We start from the raw sequence: 24,908 nt of genomic DNA, 5'->3' as shown, positions 1-24,908 counted from the left end.
AATTCCTTTTAGTAAAAAATATATCATCTAGGTGGTGGTGGTGGTGCACTCCTTAAATCCCATCACTAGGGAGGCAGACACAGACAGATCTCTGTGAGTTCAAGGCCAGCCTGGTCTACAGAGTGAGTTCTAGGACAGTCAGGACTGACACAGAGAAACCCTGTCTTCAAAATCAAAACCAAAACAAAACTATACATGTATTGCATATCTGAGCACACAGAAGGAAGATAATACTGTGAGAAAGTGGAGGTTAGTTGTGACTTTTTTCTTACGTTTGGGTAATTAAGTGGAAGTATACATATGTAACACCATTATTAAAAGTCTCCTCCATGCATTGGGGACATATTTTATGAGAAAGACATGAATTATTTACAAAGTACAGGAAGTAATTCTATGTTTATGTTAATGTACTCTCTCTATTGTAGGTACGATCAACAATCAGTGACTTTGCTGTATTTCTCACAATAGTAATAATGGTTGCAATTGACTACTTTGTAGGAATTCCGTCTCCTAAACTTCATGTTCCTGAAAAGTTTGAGGTAAATATTAAAACAAATGGCTATTTTTTTTTTCCCGGAAATACCAAACTACTTAGTGAGGAAGGGACTTGAGCCCAGGACCTTGTACTTATTAGACCAGAGCTCTTGTGAACTGCAGTCCTCAATTTTCCTTTGTATTGACAAATATAAATTTAAATTTTAGTACCTGCTGTCTTTCAGAGTACTAAACTCTCTAATTCATGTTTACAGTGTTTGCTCTAAAAATTAATTTCATGTTACATTGTTGAAATGTGTTTGAATCTGATAAGGTGCCAGATTTTTGTCATTAGTTGTTTTTTGCCAGTTCTGACTCAGTACCAACCTTGCCGTGACTACTAGTTTCAAGATTGTAACTTAAGATACTTTAAGAATTCATACAAGAGAGATTTATTTCACCATGTATGGTGTATGTAGGTCCATGTTAAAATGTCATTCTTGTTTACTTGTCCTGTGTCTGCATGCCAAACCTCATCAAAACCCAGTCTCTAGGATGGGCACTGTGGTACATGCCTGTAATCTGAAACCGAGGATGTTGAAGCAGGATGCTTGTGAATTTGAGGCTGGCCTGGACTACATAGTTACATAGGCTACTTAGCAATACCTTGTTTCTCCATAATAATTACATTGAAACAAACAAAAACCCTAACCCCAAACCACCAGTCTCTAAACAGTAAACCTCTGTTTATAATCCTTTGGCAGTTGGGCTTGCCCAGGTGGAATGTGATCTGGTCAGTAGGTCTCACACTCTTCACATGTCTAGTCATCTAGTGGCTTGGTGGGGACAGTTTAGCTTCATTTACTGACCTCGAGACTCAGCTGAAACAGTTGGAGTGGTGGTCTTTCTCTTCCCTGCTTTTGTTTTGTAGCTTCCGCTCCAGAAAGCTTATTCAGCACAGTCATCTCAGGACTTCAAGGGGTTATAACGGAAGCTTCAGGGTTTCTGAAGTCCAAACTGGACATGTCCCTTTGGTCTTACTTTGTGTGTTAAGTTACAAGATGGTCTTGAGTTGAAGAAGAGGGGTAGATACTGCTCTAGTGGTCAAGCCCCATGACAAGGGCATGCTTGTGTGCACAAGATGAAGTCTGGGCTTTGTCTGCAAACACTTCACCCCACATCCTAATGTGGTGGAAGTTTAGTACAATAGAGGAATGAAACTTTTCTCTTTATTTTCAAACTTTAATAGCCTACTGATCCAAGTAGGGGCTGGATCATAAGCCCTTTGGGAGATAACCCTTGGTGGACATTACTAATTGCGGCTGTTCCAGCTCTCCTTTGTACCATTCTCATCTTTATGGATCAACAGATCACAGCTGTAATCATCAACAGAAAAGAACACAAACTCAAGGTAATTCTCAAAGACTTCTTTAAGGGGTTGGGCATTTTCTTTAATAACAAGAACATTAAAAAATACAAGAGAAAAATTAATTTCTTCCTTCTTTATAATTAATTTGGAATTTTAATATAAAGGAACAATCTGGACTTACCAGTGTTCATTTCCTTCTTCAGAAAGGAGCTGGCTATCACCTTGACTTGCTCATGGTTGGTGTCATGTTGGGAGTCTGCTCTATCATGGGCCTGCCTTGGTTTGTGGCTGCGACAGTATTGTCTATAAGTCATGTTAACAGCTTAAAAGTAGAGTCTGAATGTTCTGCTCCAGGGGAACAGCCCAAGTTTCTGGGGATTCGAGAACAACGAGTTACAGGGCTGATGATTTTTATCCTGATGGGCCTCTCTGTGTTCATGACTTCAGTACTAAAGGTAAAATCCTTTGTGGTAGCATTCTAAAATCTCACTTAACATTTGTATTTAATTATATAGAAATGAAACATTGAAATATGTGTGGAATATATAAAATCCTCTTCCCCCTGTAATTTAAAATCCATTCAAGTTTAGAAATACCCTTTGGCATTGTTTTTCATATGGTAAGCATGTAGATTAATGAATTATAGCCGTAGATCCATCAGTTACAGCCTGCAGTTGGAACAAGTTAATCAACGTGTAGTTAGAACATAGCACAGGAAGTAATTGGAAACAATAGAAGAAAAATGCTTTGGTTTCTTTAAAGTACTGTTAGTGAATTTAATAAGTTTTTTCTTAATATATCACATGAAATAAAAGTAGTAAATAAACACTAGAAAAATAAATAAAAACAAGATTACCAGTGAAACACATAGGAAATTCTGTTAAACACATTTTTCTCATATCCATATTTTACAGATATACACTCTACAGAATATAGTCATTAAAAAATAATTATGTAGCATAGTATCTAATCTGAAACCTTTTCTTTACTGTGTAAAAACCCAGCTCCATGTTTGTCTTTGTTGTTTTGATTATTTTTGTTGTAAAGAAATGGCTGAATGAAAGCTGACACCACTATAAACTAGAAGAGACTGATGTGTATTAGCTTTAAAAGGATATTCTTCAATATTGGAATTCCTTGGGCTTGTTTCATGGACTTTTTACTAGCCAGTTTAAGTACCAAGTGTCTGGACTGTTTGCAGTGCCCTTAGACCAGGGGATAGTAATAAATAAGGTATAGTATTGTCTTCCTACAGGGACTCCACAGTCTGTCGATGAAATTGATAGGTAAATGGGCAGTTTTATAGTACTGAGTGTATTTCAAAGGAACTTGGAGACAAGAGAGGTATTTTATATAGTCTTCTGGGGGTGAGGACCCATTGAAGCTCTTTGGAAGTTGCCCCTTAAGTCTTATTATAGTTTCTAAATTTCTAATGAATTAAATACTGCACATAACTAGAAAAACTCAACTCGAACATTCAGAGAACTCTAAAATAAAACTTAGTCTCCATATTGGTTTTTCACTTTTCAAAAGCAACTCTTCAGAGACAGTTCTTTTCAACTTTGTGATTTAAATTAAAAAAAAAAAGTGTGTGTGTGCGTGTGTGTGTGTGTGTGTGTACATGTGCACATACAGGTGCACATGTGCAGTAATGGGAGCTTGAAGGTCAGAGAACAAGTTCAGTTTCTGTTGTTCTATGATGTGTTTCCAGAGACCACACTTAGGTTGTCTGGCTTGCATAGCAAGAGCTTTGACTTACTGAGGAGCTGCTTGTTGACCCTCAACTTGATTGTTTAACTTCCTCTGGCAGTATTTGGGTATGGTGGTCTATAGTCCTAGCTTTTAGACAGGGCTAAGATGGCAGTGGGGTTAATTGTTGTAAGTTAGAGGATAGCCTAGACTACATAGTAAGTTCCAGCCAGACTGAGCTCAGTATGAGTCCCTGCATCAAAGTTAAAGGACTGGAAGGTGGGTCAGTTAGCAAGAGCACTGCCGATGCCAGGTTAGACAGAACCACATGGTCGTGTCTTTGACCTCCACATGTACATTATGACATGTGTGCTTGTGTGCACATGCACCTGCACGCATGTGCATACACACAGGTCAGGAAGGAAGGAAATTAAGTTAGTAAGTTAAGTTATTCTGGTAGTTATCATCATTGTAATCTTGAATATTGTTATAATTACATTTTTTACACTTATATTTATATTGACTCTTTTTTTCCTAGAACAGAAATTTTCAAGGTCTACTCCAAGGACTTTTTGGAGTCCCTGGCATCCTATCAGGATTCCACTGGGGCCTTCCATTCCAAAGGCTACATACTGCAAAAGGCAGGGTTTTTTTCATGTATGTCATACAAAAGAGGATATTGTACATATTGCTGTAAACTAAACACAGTTGCAAATCGACTCCTTGTCTCCTGTTAAGCAACCACTAAAGAAATTTACAGAAATGTAAAGCAGTGCTAGTCTTGAATTTCACTTTGTTGTAGAAATTGTAGTCTTTCATAGAAATGTGTTCCTGGGCGTGGCTCAGTTGGTAGTAAAGTGCTTCCTGTACAGGTGTGAATCTGGGTTCAGTCCCTAGCACCCATGGGTAAGGAGCCTGTCATCCCATCACCCTGGACGTGGAGACATGTCTATCTTCTGAGCTTATTGGCCAGCTAGTTTTGCCTAATTGGTGAGCTCTAGATTTGGTAAAGGACCCTGTCTTTAAAAAAAAAAAGAGGGAGGAAGGCACCACACAACTCACATCCACATCCACACAGACATGTGTACTTCTACACAGATAGTGTTCTTTATGCCAGCTTATCATGGTTATTGATATTATTGCTGTTATTTTAAATTGATAATAGCTACTTAAAGGATCTTTGAATTTTACACACACAGCCAGGAGTTCTGACAAAAGGCCTGCCAGGATGGTGGTTTGTCATCTCCATCCTTCCAAGTTTTCAGGACTTCATGTTAATGCCGTTCTGCTGCATTGGTGCTGGACAGCAGTAACTTAGTACTTTGGTGACTGATGGTGTATCAGCTACTTTGTGGAATGTTGTGTGTATTTAAAGAAATGTAGTCACACAGCAAACTGATAGAGAAGCTGAAGCACCGAAAGCTGTTTGTTTCAAAAGTTAACTAGGTTTAAACTAAGCTGTCGACTGAAGGGCCCTTGCTCCTCATGCCTGAGTGCACTCCTTATGAACAGTCTGTAGGTCAACTGACTCTCAAATGTGTAAACAATATACCTGTTTTCTTCTTTCCTGTAGGAATGTTACTCCAATCCTTATCACAAAAGACCTTTCAATTCTGTCATCATAGTTACTCACCAGTGTTTCTGTATTTTATTTGTAAAATTATTTCAGTACAATGAGTTCTAATTGTAGTAATTTTATTTACAGTTTATTCCAATGCCAGTTCTGTATGGTGTTTTCCTTTATATGGGAGTTTCATCATTGAAAGGAATTCAGGCAAGTATTTAATAATGGCACTATTTAAAAATTGCAAAAGTTGTACTTGTGATTATTTTCTGTCTGGTTATGTCACATCCACATTTACTGAGTGATTATTGCTCACTGTGTGTTTTTACTCCAAAGAATGAGATGATTAATTCACCTGATTTGACTTAAACCCAGTGAAAAATCACACACCTGTTGAGGGAATACTAGTATAGTGAAAGGAGGATCAGAGGGTCAAAATGGGAAGGCCTTTGTCTCAAGTGGAGAGCACTTTCCACTCTGAGAAAGAAAGGGTATGCAATTGTATGTCACAGTGAGGCCTAGCACACTGACTGTTTTCTGTCATTCTTAAAATGCTGACTGATGGAGGGAAGGAGGAGCTCTTGCTCTATGAACCAGGACGCTGAGACAGTGGGGCTCAGTGGAGCTTGGGTGGTAGTGAAGCCTGTGCCTCGTGCAAACAGTCTGCTCAAATGTGGTCAGGTTGGTACAGGCATGAGTAGAAAATGTTTAGATTAGCACAGCGAGCCCCACAGCTCACAAAAAAAAAAACTGTGCCATCCACAGTCACTCTGGTGTACAGGTAGCGTGCAGCACTTTCTGAAGCCAACATTTTTTTTTTTAAATCATGTCTCCCATGGTGAAGAAATGATACTATTGTACTCACTTGATTTTTATAACCGTTTTGTGAGGTGGGTAGGTTGATTTTACTTCTAGTTGATAAATAAGGAAATCAAGTTCAGAAGTATCCTGTGAATGAACTGGTGATTTCTCTTCATACCCTTAGTGGTGTTAAGCTTGGAGAAACCTCAGAAGACTGTTAGTATTTGTGTGTATTGGAAACAGCCCAAAGAGATTCAGTATATTTGGAATTTGACCATACAAAGTAAAATATTTTGTCCATTTTGTTTTGCTCTTTTGAGACACAGCTAGCCTCCTAGGCTGGCTTGAACGGTAGTCTCCTGCCTCAGTCTCCTATCTGGTAGGATTACAGATGTATACTACCAGCCCTGGCTGCCCTGATCTTTTTTTTTCCCCCTTTCTCTTTGGTTTCAGGGATTCTTTCCCAAAACCTTCATCTGTATTATAAGAACATACCAAAGAACTTAGAGTTTCCTTTAACACATATACAAAACCCCAAAAGTTAAAATTTCTTAAATAACAAAAATGGTTTTTGTTAATAAATCTTTTCTTTTCCTTCATTACATGTGTAGTTTTTTGACCGTATCAAGCTATTTGGAATGCCTGCCAAGCACCAGCCGGACCTCATCTACCTCCGCTATGTACCCCTGTGGAAGGTGCACGTGTTCACTGTTGTCCAGCTGACCTGTCTCATCCTGCTGTGGGTAATCAAAGCTTCTGCTGCTGCAGTAGTTTTTCCCATGATGGTAAATTTTCAGATTTATTTTGTTACTAATTTGTAATGTAATTGTCATTTTCATGGTAACATTTAAAAAATTTATAATTCACTTTAAGGAAAGAAATAACCTCCTTTAACTATCTTAAGTATTGAAAAATGTAGATGAACTGTTTCTAGCTGTAAACTAGTACTTTGCGTTCTGGGTATTCTTTTGGTATTCTCAAGAGTTTTTTATTTTTAATATTTGAGTCCTAGGTCTATAGGGCTCTATTTTGTAATGCTATGTAACTCCAGACCTTAGGACATTCATAGAACAAATGTGAAAAACAGATACATAAAGCATAGCAACTCTGAAACATCTTAGCTTTGAAATGGGATGCTGCAATGTGTCTTTTCTAGAAACTTACAGATCTAGAAGTTTAAAACGTATGAAGTCCATAGAGGATTTTAATAGGACACAATCCATATAATTCATTAAATCATCATTGAGTTTTTTTGCATAAAAATTATGCAAATAGATAGTTCTTGTCTTTTTCTGGGTACTATATAAAAGATAATTATTGACTTAGCTCCAGAAAATGTTAAGAGACTCAAACTCAACTGTTAGGACTAGCTGAGCAGTACTTCCTGATTACAGTTAAATCACATGTCAAATGAAGCTTTTAAAGTAATGTTACAGATTTGGAAATTAAATCCTATGTAAAATGTCAAGTTAAAGAAGGAAAGAGCATTGTAATGATCTGTTTCTAAAGCTTTGAGCACAGCTGGGGTTGTATACTCAAAGGAAGATGTGCACCACATGTGGGCTTTATTATCAAAGAAGACAAAATAAATGCAGCAAAAATCAGTCATGGACCAGTCTCTCCCAAGTCAGGGATAGAAAGAAATGAGAGAATAAAGTATTTATTTGAGCTTAAGAAGGAAAGAATTTAGCCACAAATGCACAAAAGATTCAAATGGACGTAAGTTCATTGGACATCTAGAACAGAAGGGCCAATAAGTATTTTTCTATAAAGGGCCAGATAGTAAATATTTAAGGCTTCGTAGGTCAGGAGAATATTCTGTAGGTACTTGAATAATACAAGAAAGAAATACATATTTATGATTTCTTAGTGGTAAAGTTAAAGAAATAGTACTTTTTTTTTTTAATGCAGAACTACTAATGAGAAGAATGGCATTCTCTTTTACTGAGGGAACATTTCACTCAGTTCAGGTTCAAGGTCAATCCTGCATTCATTACTAAGGTTAGGGGGTGTGACTCAGTAGTAGTGTTGCCTAGAATATGTAAAGCCTAAGTTTGATTCTTAGCACTGAAAAAAAAAAAGAAGGAAAAAAACAAACGAACCTTTATTCTTAGAACTCTTCCAAAAGTTGTCTATAAAAACCATTTTTAGTTCATGAGCTTTACAAAAAAGGCTGGTGGCCCAGGTTTGACCTAAGACCTATGAGTTGTCACTTCCTGATTTATAGGAAGTAGATTCTTATCATACTGTGTATGAATTTTTACAAGTAGCCCAAGCAAAAGGGTTAAGTAGCTGAGAATGCCAGGCGCAGGTTCATGAACATTTGAAGACCAGTGATTTAAAGCCAAGAAAAAGATACAAGTTTTTCTCAGGAAACACTGGAAAGATCTCAGCACCAAAGAAACCTAATGAAGTTTTGAAAGATCTATGATGTTTTCTTATGATTAAATACAATCAGCTTAAAATGCTAGTGTATATGCTCAGCATTATTTTTTAGTATTCTATACCATAATAAAGCAGATAATGATACTTTAGCATCAAAAGGAATTATCAGCATATATGTCATTATATACACTTCAACCTTTTAGTTAGAATCTAATGAAAAAAGAATGAAGACCTTACTACAATTGGTAACAGTTGTATTTGAATATCTGGATAAGAACATATCAGAAGTAGTAGATAGTATCTACCTCAATAGTAGTGTTAATCATGGAAAATAACAATTGTATAGTAAACTATACAATTCTGGAGACTAAAAGTGTGAAATCAGGTTATAGGCACAGGATTACCTTCTTAAACCTGCAAGGAGTCCCTCTTCCTAGCTGCTTGTTGTATTTGTCCTGTAGCTGCATAGATACAATCTGAATTGTCCCAGCATGTTCTTCCTGTGACTCTGGTTGCACATGGCATATGTATGTGTACATGTATGCGTGTGTGTGTGTGTGTGTGTGTGTATCTCTATCCATCCCTATGGTTAGAAAGACCTTTTAAAGAAGATGGGAAAACTTACAGGTAAAGGGTAAATTTATTTAGTCATGGGAAGTGTTTTTATGTGATAGGAGACATTTTAAACAGAGTAGAGTTTTAGAGTTGTGAACCAGGAGGAAGTATTTGTAACACACAAAGTAGATGGAAGGTTTCTACTAAAGTACAGAGTCCACTAAAAAGTTAACAGTTACTTTTCAAATGAGGGAAAAACAAGTAAAAGATAAAATATAGCAAGCAACAGTAATGGAAAGCCAGTTGGCCTCTGTAAACATGCATATTCACAACAGCTGTCATAGGATAGCAAGTTCAAATACACCCTTTCCTCTCAGCTCATTGAAAAACTAAAGCTCAGACCTGAGATCAGGTATTCCAATGCATTATCTAAGAGTTGCAGAGCTGTTTTTATGATGGGTACTTACATACTATAAAATCTTTATTGAGAGGGAGTAAAATGGCTTTTTTTTATTTTATTCCTATGTGTTGTTTTTGTTTTGAGTATACAGTTAGAAGATACAAATAAATAACTCTTTTTTTATAATTTTTATTTTTTTTTTAGACATTTTCTAGCTTTGAGTAATCAGTGTGTTGCCTAAATACATATGAAATCTTTTTTTTTGGGGGGGGCAATACAGTTCAGTTCTACATATCAGCCACGGATTCCCTGGATCTCTGGGAGTCCAATTAGCGAGAATGAGGAGGGTTTATATGAGCGAGAATTGTTGAGACCAAGGTTAAAAAACTCTTTTGTTCTAGTAAGTGTTAACTAATTTTTAAACAAAATGAATGTAGCATTTCCTATTATGTATAAGCTTTAGCAAGCATTTACTTTTCTTTTTCGGTGTATGTATTACGTTTCTGTCTCTCTCATCGTCAGGTTCTTGCCCTAGTCTTTGTGCGTAAACTCATGGATCTGTGTTTCACAAAGAGAGAACTCAGTTGGCTTGATGATCTCATGCCAGAAAGTAAGAAAAAGAAAGAAGATGACAAAAAGAAAAAAGAGAAAGAGGTAAAAAGACATTCCTTTGTTTAGTGCTTTGCACCCCTTAGCAGATACTGTTGCCATCGCTCTAGTTTAATCCTCATGGAACATTATGAAGCACAAGTACTGCTAGGTATTGTTTTACTAGATGAGGAAGGTAATGTTCCTCAAATACTGCGTCTCACCCATTTCCCTGTCTTGCCCCTGTTTAACTCTGACAGAAGAATACTTTTTTAAAATTGGATATTATGGCTGGGTGATGGTGGTACAACCCTTTAATCCTAGCACCCAGGAAGCAGAGGTAGGCGGATCTCTGTGAGTTCCAGGCCAGCTTGGTCTAAAGAGTGAGTTCCACAACAGTCAGACCTGTTACACAGATAAGCTCTGACTGGAAAAACCAAAAACAGGGGGGGGGAAATGCATATTCTATGAACTAAAAAATACAAGATTAGAGTTTTTAACAGTACTAAAATATCACACAATAATATTATGTCTGATTTAACCTTGCACTGGTTGTGTTAGTGTGTAGCACAATACCAGTATTTTAGTGTCTGACATATACACTGACGAAGTCTAAATGTGTTTAAGACTCTACTAGGGGCTGGGGACGATGATTTATCAAGTAAAAGCATTTGCTGCACAGGCATGAAGACCTGAGTTCACAGTCCTTAGCACTCATTTAAAAGGCAGGGTGTAGCTGTTTGTACCACTCTCTGGAGCCTAGACAGGAAGCTAGCTCCTGATTGAGTGAGAGACCACAGCTGTATAAAGTAGTAGGTGAAAAGTGATGGAGCAGGACACCAGAGACCTCTGTTCTCTGTAGGTACACACACGTAGACACACATGCAAAGTCTCTTAACTTTTTTGTTTTGGACAGGGTCTCATGTCTGTGCTGCTTTTGAACTCTTGGGTTGAAGGATCCTCCCACTCCAGCCTTCAGAGTAGCTAGAACTAAGGAACTTCACCATGCCTGACTAAAAAATGCATTTATTTATTGTTTTGTGTGTGTTCATGCTCAGGATGTGTAGGTAGAGGCCTGTGTGCCACAACGCACACTTGGAGATGAGAGCACAATTTTCAGGAGTTTGTCTTGTTGACTTTTAGGTAGGTTCTAGGGTCAAGTCAGATTGCCAGGCCTGTACAGTAGGTACCTTTTCCTGCTGAGGCTTCTCTCCAGCCTGGATTTTAGTTCTCATATTCAGTATTATGTACCACCATTAGTTGATCAGTACAGTGATATTTAAAAAGAAATACTTTATTCTGGGTTTTTTTTTTTTTTTTAACTACAGTTGTGCATTTACTGAATAGGAAGTAGAAACTGAATATGGTCTTGTTGGTCGTAGTACTTTCCTTAATATTCTGTCTTAGTTACTGTTGCTGTGATGAAACACCATGACCAAAAGCAACTTGGGGAGGAAAGAGTTTATTTCATTCACAGTTCATTATCAAAAGCAGCAAGGGCACTAACTCACATAGGGCAGGAACTGATGCAGAGGTCATGGAGGGATGCTGCTTAACTGGCTTGATGTCCATGGCTTGCTCAGTCTGCTTTCTTATAGAACCCAGGACCACATGCCCAGGGGTGGCACCACCCACAGTGGGCTGGGCCTTCTTTCATCAATAACTAATTAAGAAAATGCCTTACAGACTTGCCTACAACTGGACTTTTATGGAGGCATTTTTCTCATTTGAGGCCCCCTCCTCTGTGATGACTCTAACTTGTGTCAAGTTGACATAAAACTAGCTGGCATAATTCCTATTCAGAACTTTGTTTGAAAATCAGGTGAGAGAGATTCAGTTTTTTGTTTGTTTTGTTTTTGAGGAGGGCCTCACTATGTAGCTAAGGCTAGCCTAGAACTTGTGCCTATTCTGCTTCAGCCCTCCCTACTCTGAGTGCTTGGGATACATTTGTGTACCACCATACCTGACTACTTATTTTTAAATGTCATAGTCTTACTTAAATATAGATAGGAAAGGGTATATTTCTCAACTAGAATTATGACTAGGATAGTCATTATAATTATTTGAATGAGATTCTAATTTTAAAATAAAAAGGTTTTGTTTTCTTTAATGATGCATGCATAAACATGTAAGATTTTGGTGGTTTTTCTTTGTGTAGGGTATTATTTATTTGCAAAACACATAAAATAAGCAGGTCAGATTGCTTGCTTTTTGTATTAGTTAGTCCGGAAGCATATAAATTTAAAGGACAACAGTGAAAGTGCGTTTTAAAAGTCCAAGAATCTGCTTTCTAATATGGAAGAACTCTCAGAAGTAAGTGATCTAGTGTCATGATTCTGTAGAATCATCAGGGGTTCTAGGTTACTGTTCCTTGTGTCAAGCATACAGTCTCCATTTTCAGATTCACCTTCTGGATAAGAATAGCCGATAAATCCCAGCTATCACGCTAGAACAGAAGCAATGGGAAGAGAACACAGAAGGCAAAATGAACATTATTTTCTTTTCAGGATTCTTTCAAAAACTGTCATTCAGTAAGTTGCTTGTGTAAGGTCTCCCATTGAGTTGCAAAGAATGCTGGGAAATTAGTGTAGCAGTTTTAAATCTGGGTGCATTGCCAATTGTAAATGGTGGGATTTCTGTTAATAGGGAGATGAGATGAGATTGAGTACTCTTATGCTTCTTTGTGTGTTCCTCCATTATTAATGGGTCATAGTTTTAGTCCTTTTTTTTTTTTTTTTTTTCTTTTTTAAATGTTCAGGTGGTTTTCAGCCCAGGATGATGTCCTCTACAAGGGATATATTCAGTGTCAGAGTCACCTTTTTATCACCTGGAGGGGCTGCTACTAGCACAAGTTACATATGGACTTGAAAAATGTCCTGTATCCTCAAATCTTCCCCTTACACAAATATGTATGCTCTGTCAGTGTTGCGGAGGCTGAGAAACTGACTAATATAGATGAGCTTTTACTGTGCCCCTGTGATGAGACATGAGATATCAGTTTTCTCTCCTTTACATGTATAACTAAGTCTTGAGACTTAGGTGAAACTGCCTTTTAGATAGCATTAATTATTCATTTTCAGAAATAGAGGATATAACTTGGGAAATAAATTTCTACAAGTAGTTCTTTTAATTTCATGCTTTTAATTATGTATACATATTGCCAAAAGAAGTTTTCAGTTCAGACAGATACATGTCAGTTCGGCTTTCCAAGTCTTTAAGGTATTCTTGGTAGCAGATCCTCCTGGGGATATTCTGGAGAAAGTAATGTCTTCATATCTGTGCTCTAAAGGAAGCTGAGTGGATGCTTCAGGATGATGGGGATACTGTGCACCTTCCATTTGAAAGAGGAAGTCTCCTACAAATTCCAGTTAAAAATGTAAAATATAGGTAAGATACAACTTTATTTTGTACAATGTATTTTTTACATGTGTCAGGTGTACAGATAAACATGTAATATTTCTTTGAAATAGTGGTGAATAAATGTTTTCAAGTAAACACAGTGGAAGGTTAGAAGGCTTACTGTTTTCAACTTGGACATTTGGCTTATGTGGTGAAAGTCTAGTAACCATTCCAAGACTTTGCATTGACTTTGTCATACTACTCTGCAGTCTTAATGGTGTGTGTTTGGTTGTTTGAGCAGAATTACACTATGTAGCCCAGGTTGGCCTGGAGCTCACTGTGTAGACCAGTTTGGCCTCCAATTCACAGAGATGTATCTGCCTCTACCTCCAGAGTGCTGGGATTAAAGGTATGTGCTCCCATGCCCAGCTGCAGTCTTAACTTAAATATGATTTAAAGTATGAGCAGAGGTGGAATACTTTTTAAGCAACTGGTATCAGTCACTTATAACATAGCTGCTATTAGACTGTTATTTTAATGTGATCTAATTTCTTATTGTAGTATCTGGTATTGAACCTAGGATTCTGTGTATGCTTGGCAAGCCATCTCCCACTGAGCTACTTCCCCAACTTTTTTTTTACTAGGGTTATTATTGCTATGATCAAACATGATGACCAAAAGCAACTTGGAGAGAGAAGGATTTATTTTGCTTACTTTTCCATATCAGTGTTCAAGGCTGTCAGTGCAGAAACTCAAGCAGGGCAGGAAGCTGAAGGCAGGAGCTGATGCAGAGGCCATGGAGGATTTTGGCTTATTGGCTTGTTCTCCTCATAGCTTATTCAGTATGCTTTCTTAGAGTGCCCAAGACCACCATCCCAGGAATGCAGACACCACAATAGGTTGGTTTTTTTCACATCCATCACTAGTTAAGAAAATGCCTTACAGGCTTGCCCACAGCCGATTTTATAGAGGTGGTGTCTCTGTTGAGGTTTCCTCCTCTCAAAGGACTCTAGCTTTGTCAAGTTGTTGTAAACTAGCCAGCATGCCACACACTTTCTGTTGTTTATTCTGAAATAGGATCTTATTGAGTTAGCAACTGCCCTCAGACTTACTGTGGTCTACTGCTTCAGCCTCTGCCTCCTGGTAGCTGTGACTAAATGCTTGCATTGCCTGTCTCACTCATGTAATTCAGTATGACATTCATGTTTGTAGCTTGTTTGCATGACTTGTATTTCTTTTGGTTAAAAAGGGGAAGGGCTAATAAGTTATTGCAATTTTATCTGTGGAATGTTCATATTTCTTGTGATCAGTAACATTGAGCCCATGTTATTTATGGATATAATCATTATTGGATTGGGGGTCTGAAGTCATTTTTAGTATTTCATAGAAATGTAGAAATGTTACATTTGACTTTTATAGTAAATAGTATTACTATTCTTTGATTTTGATACATCTGATGAAATAACACTTTGACACGAAAACTATGAGACTATCTAGCTAAAAATTGGTGGAGTCATTTTTTTTTTTGTGCCATCTTTGCTAAGTTCAGAACTTCAGTTGTTTTCCAGCATTAAAAAAAAATGATTTGCAAAAGAAAAACAAAGGGCTTTTTTTTCTTGTTGTTGTTGTTGTATACTATTGTTTTACTTGATGAGAGTGTGAAGTCTAAGAGTTTTGACTAAATCTCTATTTTTAGGCTTTTAGACACAGTAATTGGTTTTTATGTTATCTCAACGATAGAGCTTAGATGATCAGAAGGTGTCATGGCTGGAATACTGGTGAAGAACCATCTAAATCCAAACTGAAGTGGATTTTGCTAACATAATCAGTCCTCTTAGTTTTGATTGTAAAAGAACTTGGAGTTCTTTGTGAATACTTGATAGCAGAATTCTAAGTTTATAATACTTTGTTAGATTGTAGTTTAAGTGCATGCCAAATGTTTTCTCAATTTTTAAATTGATGAAAACAATAAATTATATGATGCTTATAAAAATGACAGCATTAATGCTTTTGCAAGTACTGGATACTAACCACAGAGTGTATTTGTTCTTCAGTATTGACCCTTCAGTTGTTAATATATCAGATGAAATGGCCAAAACTGCCCAGTGGAAGGCTCTTTCCATGAATACTGAGAATGCCAAAGTAACCAGACCTAACACGAGGTAGTTATAACTATTTATGCCTTTGTAACTGTTCCCAGTTTTCACTCATATTAATTTACCTAATGTATCTAAATATATTTTCCTTGCTGAACAAAGCCAGTCCTCTCCCCATTTCCTTCCATCTCTTCTACCTATATCGTGTTCTGATGCAGGCTGTGATTGTTTTTTCCTCATGATTATCTTTTATAAGTTTTAAGTTTACAATTTCATATTTCAGAAAAATATTTTTACCATTTTATAATAAAAATAAATTCTGAAAAGTAGTGCATATATATTTTTGTGAATTTAATTATATTCAAAAATTGAATATATATTCATAATTAAAGGTTCAATTAAGGATAATTATATTCAAATTAAAAGAAAAATATATAAAGAAAGATAATTACTAAGTTAAATTAATGCTACCGGGATAGTGGCTCACACCTATAATTCCAGTCCTTGGAGGCAAAGGCAGGAGGAGGGACCCAAGTTTGAGACTTGATGTAGTCCATGTAGTGAGCTCCAGGCCAGCTTGGGTTACATAGCAAGACCCTGGCCTAAATAAATAAATTGTACTTTCTTTTTTGGGGGGGAGGGGGGAGAGAGGGAGAGAGGGAGAGAGGGAGAGGGAGAGGGAGAGGGAGAGGGAGAGAGAGAGAGAGAGAGAGAGAGAGAGAGAGAGAGAGAGAGAGAGAGAGAGAGAGATTGATTGATTGATTGTGCTCTCAGGTTACATAGCAAAACCCTGGCCTAAATAAATCAATGAATAAATATATAGTAATAGAATAATTGTGCTTTCTCTTGGCTGAGCTCTACCTTGTGATAAGTGTTTACTTTTTCTCTTCTTTTATAAAACCTGTATTCTACCTAATCTTCATCTTTTCTTTCTTTTTCTTTTGGTTATTTGACATAGGGTCTCACAATCTAGCCCTGGTTCTTCTAGAACTCACTATGTAGCCCTGACTGTCCTGGAACTCCACCTGCCTCTGCTTCCCAAATGCTGGGATTAAAGGTGTGAGGCCACCATGCCCAACTCTTCATCATATATTTTTGATTTTTGTTTCTTGAAGTTCTAATTCTAAGCTTCACTGTTCCTTCTTTCTGTTTCTGTCTTTAGCCTCTAGGATTTTACAGTTCTTTGAACTTCACCCTGAGTTCCTATTCACATTCTGCCAGCACTCTTGACTCGGATTGCTAATAGTGTTGTGGTGAAAATAAAGGCTATGTAGTAATAGTAGTGCCTATCTTTATCCTTAACTGGTCATGTGGGTTGGCTGTCGATTCAAAATCACATTAGAGTAAAGACAACATCCTGGCTTTACTCATGCTGAAAAAGTGACGTCATGGGAACAAGAAAGGGTTCAAAGAGAATGAGAGGGATGAATATGATCAAAGTATGTTATATTCATATATGAGATTGCAGAAGAAACAAAAGCAGCCAGACTGTAATAGCAAGTTGTAGGCTGGCGTTAGCAAGCAGCTCATAGGTATATTGTAGATTTTATATATATATATATATATATATATATATAGTTGACCATTTGAGAATTTATGATTGATTCTTTTAAAAATAATTTTTTCCTCATTGTTTGTTTTAAACAGCCCTGAAAAGCCTGTGAGTGTGACAATAAATTTCGAAGATGAACCATCAAAAAAATACATGGATGCTGAGACTTCATTGTAAAGTCAAACCAAAAGGAATATATAGAGATATATGCCTGTCTGTATATATATACACACACACACACACATAAAATGCACATGTGCCGTGCCATTGTGTATAATAGTACTACGTGTCACGCTGTTTATGCGTGACTATGGGGCTCTTTGAAGTAGCATCTGACATTTGTTGGGAGCATCATGGAGACTGTTTTAATGAAATGGTCTCTAAGAAACGAGGTACATGATTTTTACTCTTCAGATATTTATTTTCTTGGGGGTAAAGCCTTTCTGTTATGCAATAGAAAGATGTGGAAAACTGTATTCAATCTGCTTTTCTGAAATCTCTTTGTCAGTGGCAATCATATCAACCTTAAGTGATACATACTTAGTCTATATATTTTTAATTTTGAAAGATTATTGTCTCCCTTTTGGTAGTGTTTTATAGGTAAATAAGGAGTCTGCCCATGTTGTGGGAAAACGACATGTCCTGGTTTCTCTTTGGGCTTCCTTCATGTAGCTCTTCATCATACTTCACAGGTGATGAACACAGATGTGATTATAGATTACTGCAGATTTTCTAGGTAGGAACTTTATGTCTTAGGAGTGATTTTTAAATTTTAAAAATTACCTGGGCTTCCATTCTGATGGACAAGTAAAAAACAAATTATATGTGACTTCTAATTTAACACCTACACCATTCATAATATTTTGAGTTTTAGAAACTATAAAGTGCCCATTTGCAATAGTTAACTTTTGTTACCTTGGTAGCAAGACTTTTCCAGTACTTATCCTTTTCTAGAAACCCAGAGTCCCATTGTTCTTGGTCTTTGCTCTCTTTTACTTAAAGTGATCTCGTGTGCTCTAGGTTCAGATATCTTCCTGTTATAAGCAGTAATAAAGGGTCAGCACACTTTTAAATGGGCTTGTGATCAGTGTTCCTTTATAAGAATTACCTTTCATTTTCTGTTATTACTCTGTTGTATGCAATGTATTTAGTAGGTTTTATACACAATTTCCTTTTAAAATATTTTATTTATTCTGATACTTAAATATTATATAAATATTTGAGACAGTAACAAATATAGAGTAAATTGTTCCTGTTGTAGATATTTGGTGCTCACTTGCATTCTGAAATCAGTGACAAACATATCTTTGATATAAAGCACTGCCATATTTATATTTTAAGAGGAAATTGGATATTTTCTGTGCAGCTCAGGTCAATGACATTGTTCATTGTCTGTGATAGCATTGGGGTTCCAGTATTTCTGAACTGTCTTTTAAATGTATAGCAAATTGTCATCTTTTATATATTCTTAGCTCCCCACAAAGTAAATAAATGCTGTTTCAGCCTGTGGGACAAAAGTGATATAACAAGAGGATGGATAATACACAGAAATAGTGAGAAGCCCCAGGAATGCTGAAGGTGATAGGGACATGAAAGTTAGAGCAAACGTGTTAAGGAAATTCTAATGTTCCTTAGTCATTTCAGACTAAAATACAGAAGTATGGAGAAATTGATCAAATGAATAGAATTGCCCAAAGTAGATATTCCTGGCAAGTTTGAAGTAGTTTTAGTTCATTCTAAACTGTGTACCAATTAGTGTAATTCACTCATCTGAGATCACATAATTCAATTCTAGTTAAAATAGTAGTTGGCACCATCTGGTACTATCTGGAGTTCTATTGGACTCCCTTAACCTATGATGGGGAGTGTTGCCATGGTGCTTATGGTCATTGGTAACCTCCACTGAAGTGATTGCTCGTCACTCAGCAGTGTAGTGATTTCCAAAGTTCCCATTTGCTGCTAATTATAACCCCCCTGATGTTCCCAAACAAGAGAATTTCCTCATATCGTTTCCTTGTGTCTGGACATCAAAGGGTTAACATATTTTACAGGAAGTGATTTTAAAATTTAAACTGAAAACTACCTGGTATCATAATCTTCCTGTGATTTATTTAATTATAGATATGTATGTATGTATTATCCGGTGCCAGGAAAAAAAAAAAAACATGACGTACAAAATACTTTGCATCTAAGATGTTTCACTGTGGTTTTGGTTACTAATGACTTCTCCTTTCTTTTGACTACTTGACTTACTGATCTGATGCGACTACTCCTCTGAAGAGCAGAGGGAATTAACTGCTTCCTTCAGATGGTTACATTTCTTGTGCTATTTTTTTTTTTGAAAATAACAATCATGAATAACACTCATTGCAAGACAGCAAGAGAGATAATTTACTATATATATTGATTTTTAAATGCTGCCTTAAATAGGTGTATATGAGCAGTAGTAATTGCTATGTACTGATTTACCTCAAGGTGCAAAATAATTAAACTTGTACATACCCATTTACAAAATAAATTCAGAGAAAAGCCCTGCACTTTCTTAGATGCCTTGATTTTCAGAGTAGAGCTTAGTGCTACTGAACACCATGGCCATGGAGCCACCTCAGGATACTCTTCCCTCCACCATATTTTATTTATTTGTAGAGTGTGTTTACAGAGACTATAATAAATCCTGGTGTTAACTATCCGAAATTTACTTCCTTTGTATTGCTGTTTCAATCTAAAGTAGGAGCTTTTGAGAAAACAGTAAACTAGCTTCCTGATGCTAAAGGGGTGATTCTATATATATTTTTAATAATATTAGATATGCAAAAGTGAAGTACAAGGTTTTTAAAACATTGTGTGAGTGTTTGTGTATGTGTATGAAATCACTCTTAACTCTCCTAACTTTTTTTAAACTTGTGGCGTACCAATGTTCAGATTTGCCAAGCTTTCTATAAGACACGTAGGATGAAATGTTTTTGTGTGCTAATGCATGTATTTATTACGATTTGTTTACTGCTGAGAATCACTAACGCTTGTTTCTCCATTCCCCAAAGTGTTTGTTTCTTCCACACACTGAAAGATGTGGCTTGAGTGTAAGCTTTCTGGCTTCCTTTTTACAAAGGCAGGTTCAAAATTCTGCAGAGAGAATGGTCTCTGACAGTGAGGTGTCACACCAGAGCTTCCTGTTTAGGTTTTATGAGTGTGCACCGCTCAGCAGCTCAGAATCTGCATCCTGACAAAGTGCTCAGAGTGGGATACGTGAGCCATCAATACAGCATTGTAGTTCAAATGTGTTTATATTAAGTAATTTACGTGTCTGAAATGTATTCATGTAGGTTTCATCATTGTTATCATTTGTAGCGCTAATATGTGAAACTGTCTTCATTTAGTCCAACAATTATTTATTTTTAGAAAGTAAATTTAAAGACAAACTGCATTCAAGTTTTCAAATAGTGTTCCAATCACAAGATTTATTCATTTTAATTGCAAGGTCCCTTTTAACTTTCTGGAAAGTAAACTGTCAAATAAAATCATGTAAATCTTATTTTAAAGTTTTAATGCGTACTTATAATTTAAGCCCCAGTTCTATGTTTTTTAATCATATTTTTGCACATTGATTGTTTCTGTGTAGCTTTTCTTTTGTTCCTTTGTTCAAAATTTTTGGCTTTTTAGGGGTAAGGTGTCTTCCAGTGTTTACTATGTTAGAATTAAATTAAAATTCAAATTTGTTGTCCATTTATATAATATTTGATATTGGTGTGATTTCCCAATCTAGTTACAATTTTTATGGTGTTTATTATAATTGCAATGGTATTTTCTTTTGTAATAAAATCCAAAGTCAATTAAACAAATTGTAGACCTGATATTTTTCATCTATATGAAGTAAAAGTCTCTACTTGAGTCTATAATGTGAACCATCCTGCCTTTCACATTTGTTTCCTAATTGTTAGAAGAAATTATTTTTTTGTAGATGTTATTGAAAATTGAAAGAGCAATAAAAGTCTACATAGCAAATTGTTGGCTGTTGTTTTTACTCTGTTATTGGGAGAGCTGCAAGTCTAAGCTAGGGACAGGGAAGAAAGGAGTGAGTGCCTTCTGCTTCCTGCTTCCCAGTTCTTCATGTAGAAGAGAAAGAGAAAAGAAGAGGAGAAGAAAAAAGAAAATGATGGCATTTTTATAGTTAGGAAATGTTGAAGATAGCATTCCTTTCAAAAGCTTGCCCAATTTTCCCTTGTGTTTTAAACCTAGAAACTTGTACTGTGTACTGTATTACCATTTTCTTAATAACACTGACCTCTGCTCAAGGCCTGTTTCTCTTTTGGCTAATTTGATTTTGATTTTGATTGTTTTCCTGTTGCTGCATGTAACACTTTGCTCCTGTTTTCCAAATTGAGAGCCTTCTTGCATCTCATTGTAAATTTAAGCCGTGAGAGTGAGATGAAGAAAAATGTTTATGGCTTTCGAGTGTTCTGTTACAGTTGAGAGATAATTTACACTTACCATACTAGACTGTTGTTACCACTGTCTACCAGGAAGGCATTCCTTACTCAGGACTGCTTGCTGCCTGCCTAGTCTGAGTTTGAGCTTGCTCTCCTTGTGGTGGGCCTGCTATTCCTGTGCTTGTAATGGAGACATTTCCCATGTTTGCAAAATGTTTTCTGCTTTTGCTTTTCTTTCAAAGCCCATCTAAAGGTCTGCATCGACTTCAGGATCAGTCTTATTCCTGTTACAACGCCCCCCTCTGCCCCTATGTGTGTGTGTGTGTGTGTGTGTGTGTGTGTGTGTGTGTGTCTGTCTGTCTGTCTGTCTGTCTGTCTGTCTCTCTATGTCTCTTTCTCTCTTCCTCCTCTTTTGCTCTCACAGTGTGTGTGTGTGTGTGAGTATGTGGTGATATTTTGAACAAATTTGCCTGAAGATCAGGACAGAACAAGCCACAAACATAGAGGTCAGGCAGTGGTGACACACACCTTTAATCCTAGCACTCGGGAGGCAGAGGCCCAGATCCGTCTGGATCTCTTGAGTTCTAGGCTACGTTGGGTTACACTTGGAGAAGCTGAGGAATTGGTGAAGTAAGAGGTGTTGGCTGTGGCTTGCTCTGCTTCTCTAATCTCTCAGCTTTCACCCTGATATCTGGCTCTGGGTTTTTATTATAAGACCATTTAGGATTCGTGCAACATCTGTGTGTCTGTGTCTGTATGTCTCTGCTCTCCTCTCTTGTTCTCGTGGTCTATGTGTGTGTATGTCTGTCTCTGCTCTCTCTCTCTCTCTCTCTCTCTCACACACACACACACACACACACACACACACATACACACACACACACACCTTTTGTTTTAATAGGCCATGGGTCTTGAAAGTGTGTTCAACCAACCATTTGACATTGGGACACTGTTATCCACTGAGTACATACTTGAGAACTATACACTCAAGTATCAAGTTACCTCACCCTACCAAAACTACGAAATTTTCTTTCCATAATGTTGTTAAGTTTGCTATTTTATATTGGGCTGCATTGATGTCTATCCTGTAGCACTTGTGGCTTGTGGGCCACAGGTTGGACACACCTGATATTTTCAGAAATTTATGATGCAATTTTATCTTGAATTGATCCTAAATATCTTGGTGTAAGTTTAATTTGCCTTTATTTCTTTTCTTTTAGTTTTTTGTTGTGTGTGTGTGTGTGTGTGTGTGTGTGTGTGTGTGTGTGCGCGCGCGCGCGCGCGCGCGCGCGCGCGCCCACTGAGACCAGAAGAGGGTATCAGATTCCCCAGAGCTGGAATTATAGGCAGTTGTAAACTGTCTGATGTCAATGCTGGGAAATGAATTCTTATCCCCTGCAAGAGGAGTAAAAGTTCTTAACCACTGAGCCATCTCTCCAGTCTGCTTATTTTAGGCTATAATTAGGACTCAATACATTTTACTTTATGTAGTTTAGACATTCATTTCAAGATAGCAAAGGAAAGAAACAAGAACAAAAAAAAAATGGTAAGTGTTCTAGGATTGAGCTGGATTGACGGGATACACATAATGCCTCAGACTTGTCCCTTATAGAGTCATGGATTCACATCACACTGCCTGGGTCCTTACACTGGGGCTGATCACCTGTCTTTGGCCTTAGTGGGTCATGGGTCCTATTACACAGTTTGGGCGTGTAATAGGTTGGAGATAAACACCTGTCTTCCAGAGCCAGGGTGTCATGCTCTCTTATGGAGCAAACATTGATGACTCATCATGGAAGGTCAAAGTATTAAATTTATACTTATTTTATGGAGAAGTAGAAAGATAGGAAAGCATATTTGGTATCTCACCAAAAACAAGTCAATCATCAGCTAGTTGCTTTAGCTCCCTATTTGGTAATTAGGAGTTTACAAAAATAATTTTCTGTTCTATTCTAGCTTTATGCCCCATGACCTTTTTGGCTTTTATTTGGGAAAGTCAGCCCTGAGGGTTTCATGCCCTGGAGTTAGTGCTGTGTTTGCCTCAGTTTGCATTTCCTCTCCCGTGCTTTCACTTCCAGTGTAGAACTGTACTTTACAATTTCTGTATGTTGAACTTGGTTTTGATAGAGTTTTTTGTGGCAGTGTCTCAGCCCAGGCTGTCTGCGAACTCCTGATCCTCTTGCTTCCACTTACTGAGTGCTGAGTTACCCACACCCCAGTATTCCAGTGCTTGTAGGTAGGGCACTACACCTGAGGGCACTGTCAAGGCCACATCCGAAGTCACTGTGTCATTTCTTGTTCACAGCTCTGGACAATGGTGAAATGACATCTTAGGACTTGTGCTCACTAAGAATCGACCTTTGGTACTTTCAAAGGCTCTATCTTTTGCTTTTTTAAAGGCGATTTTAATGCAACTCGAATTTTTATTTTAAAAAAAATCTCTACAGACTTTCTAAAAAGTTGTGTCACTTTGCAAAGCCACTGAATGATCTGGTGACAGGAGTCTGATAGAAAGCCCTTGTGCCTGGGGAACGTGTTGTCTCAGGATTTTCTGCTTGAGACATGTATTGTGCGGTAGCAGCTTGAAGTGATTTTGTGCATCTAAGAGATACTAAGCAGGTGGTCTTAGAGTTCTGGTCCTGCCTGGCCCACAAATCAGATTCCAAGTCCTTCTCAACCCCCAAACCCAGAAACTGAGCATGTGACGTGCTTCATTTTCCCCTTTAATCTTTGAGAACTGATTTGCAGTCCATGATAATTCTTGGAGCACCTGAGATAAACTATTTTGGATTCCAAGCCTCTTCTGACTAGGATACAGCACACAAGTTTAGGTCCACGCACCCTGAGCTTCACCGCGCCTTTTCTGGTTGCTAAGGTAGCCGGGTAGGCGTCGCCCGTCGCTATGGCGCTGCTCTACCTTGCAGCGTTGTCATTCCTGATTGGCTGAGCGCCCGAGGCTGTGGAAGAAGAAGTGTAAGCGTTGGTTCAGTCCCTCAGGGCCAGAAAAGGAATTGACTGAAAAACCAACAGGTGTCAGTGAGGGAGCTGGTTTGAGTTCGCTCGGGTTCTGCAGCAAGCAGGATGAGGAAGATGACTTGAGGTTGGCCTGAAGGAGGGCCGCCTTCCTGAGCGGTGAGTGGTGAGGGAAGTTGGGTGTCCTTGTGCCCAAGGCCGCCGGGGCAACCTCCCTTTCCCAAGGCCATCCACAGGGACCTTCCGTGAAGGGGCGATGTCAGCCTTGGGGTCAGTCAGCCAGAGCCTGCCTCAAAGTAGATAAGCTTGTGCTGAAGAGTGTGTTGAGAGGTGAGTTCCGCGTTGCGTGGTGCTTCCAGGAGCAAAGGACCTGGTATGGGTAAACAGCTGGTATCCGTCAGCTCTCATGCCTCTGGAGGCTTCTGATCTTTGTGAACAGTACACTCCTGCCTTCCTTTTACAGAGTGGGCTCTGCTCACCTCCACCTCAGTGCCTGCCTTTAGGTAACTTCTGTTACAGATGTGAAGAAAGTCTTCATCACATAGAAAGCTCTCCTTAGCCAGAGCCCAGCACCCAGCACCCAGCACCCAGCTGCAGTTGTTTAGCGACTCTCAGTGCAACCCTACCCCACCATATCCGACTATCCTTGGACTCCTATGGGTACTACCACTATCTACATTCCCAAAACCACATCCT

At 37.8% G+C, this 24,908-nt stretch overlaps 2 protein-coding genes across 6 annotated transcripts in view; both read left to right on the top strand.

The window, feature by feature from the left end:
• The window catches only part of Slc4a7 (solute carrier family 4 member 7), a 90,391-nt gene extending 69,577 nt beyond the window's left edge, over positions 1-20,814 (top strand). For 2 of the 3 annotated variants that reach the window (XM_059274198.1, XM_059274199.1), the window contains 9 exons: positions 426-539; positions 1,724-1,885; positions 2,047-2,298; positions 5,238-5,306; positions 6,509-6,682; positions 9,760-9,891; positions 13,115-13,212; positions 15,219-15,326; positions 16,908-20,814. In XM_059274198.1, the coding sequence (XP_059130181.1) occupies positions 426-539; positions 1,724-1,885; positions 2,047-2,298; positions 5,238-5,306; positions 6,509-6,682; positions 9,760-9,891; positions 13,115-13,212; positions 15,219-15,326; positions 16,908-16,989 (1,191 nt within the window). In that variant the 3' untranslated portion in view covers positions 16,990-20,814. Of the gene's footprint in view, positions 1-425; positions 540-1,723; positions 1,886-2,046; positions 2,299-5,237; positions 5,307-6,508; positions 6,683-9,759; positions 9,892-12,226; positions 12,357-13,114; positions 13,213-15,218; positions 15,327-16,907 lie in introns of those variants that run through there. The other variant, XR_009381412.1, reaches the window with a different exon arrangement.
• Positions 20,815-24,138: 3,324 nt separating this feature from the next.
• The window catches only part of Nek10 (NIMA related kinase 10), a 196,950-nt gene continuing 196,180 nt past the window's right edge, over positions 24,139-24,908 (top strand). For 2 of the 3 annotated variants that reach the window (XM_059274196.1, XM_059274195.1), the window contains exon 1: positions 24,140-24,371. The gene's annotated coding sequence lies outside the window, so the exon portion shown is untranslated. Of the gene's footprint in view, positions 24,372-24,908 lie in introns of all 3 variants that reach the window. The other variant, XM_059274197.1, reaches the window with a different exon arrangement.

The sequence above is a fragment of the Peromyscus eremicus genome, chromosome 9 (genome assembly GCF_949786415.1).
Source record: "Peromyscus eremicus chromosome 9, PerEre_H2_v1, whole genome shotgun sequence".
In the NCBI taxonomy this organism is placed as follows: domain Eukaryota; kingdom Metazoa; phylum Chordata; class Mammalia; order Rodentia; family Cricetidae; genus Peromyscus; species Peromyscus eremicus.
Note: the sequence above shows the minus strand (reverse complement) of the source record. Positions and strands in the feature narration are given on the sequence as shown.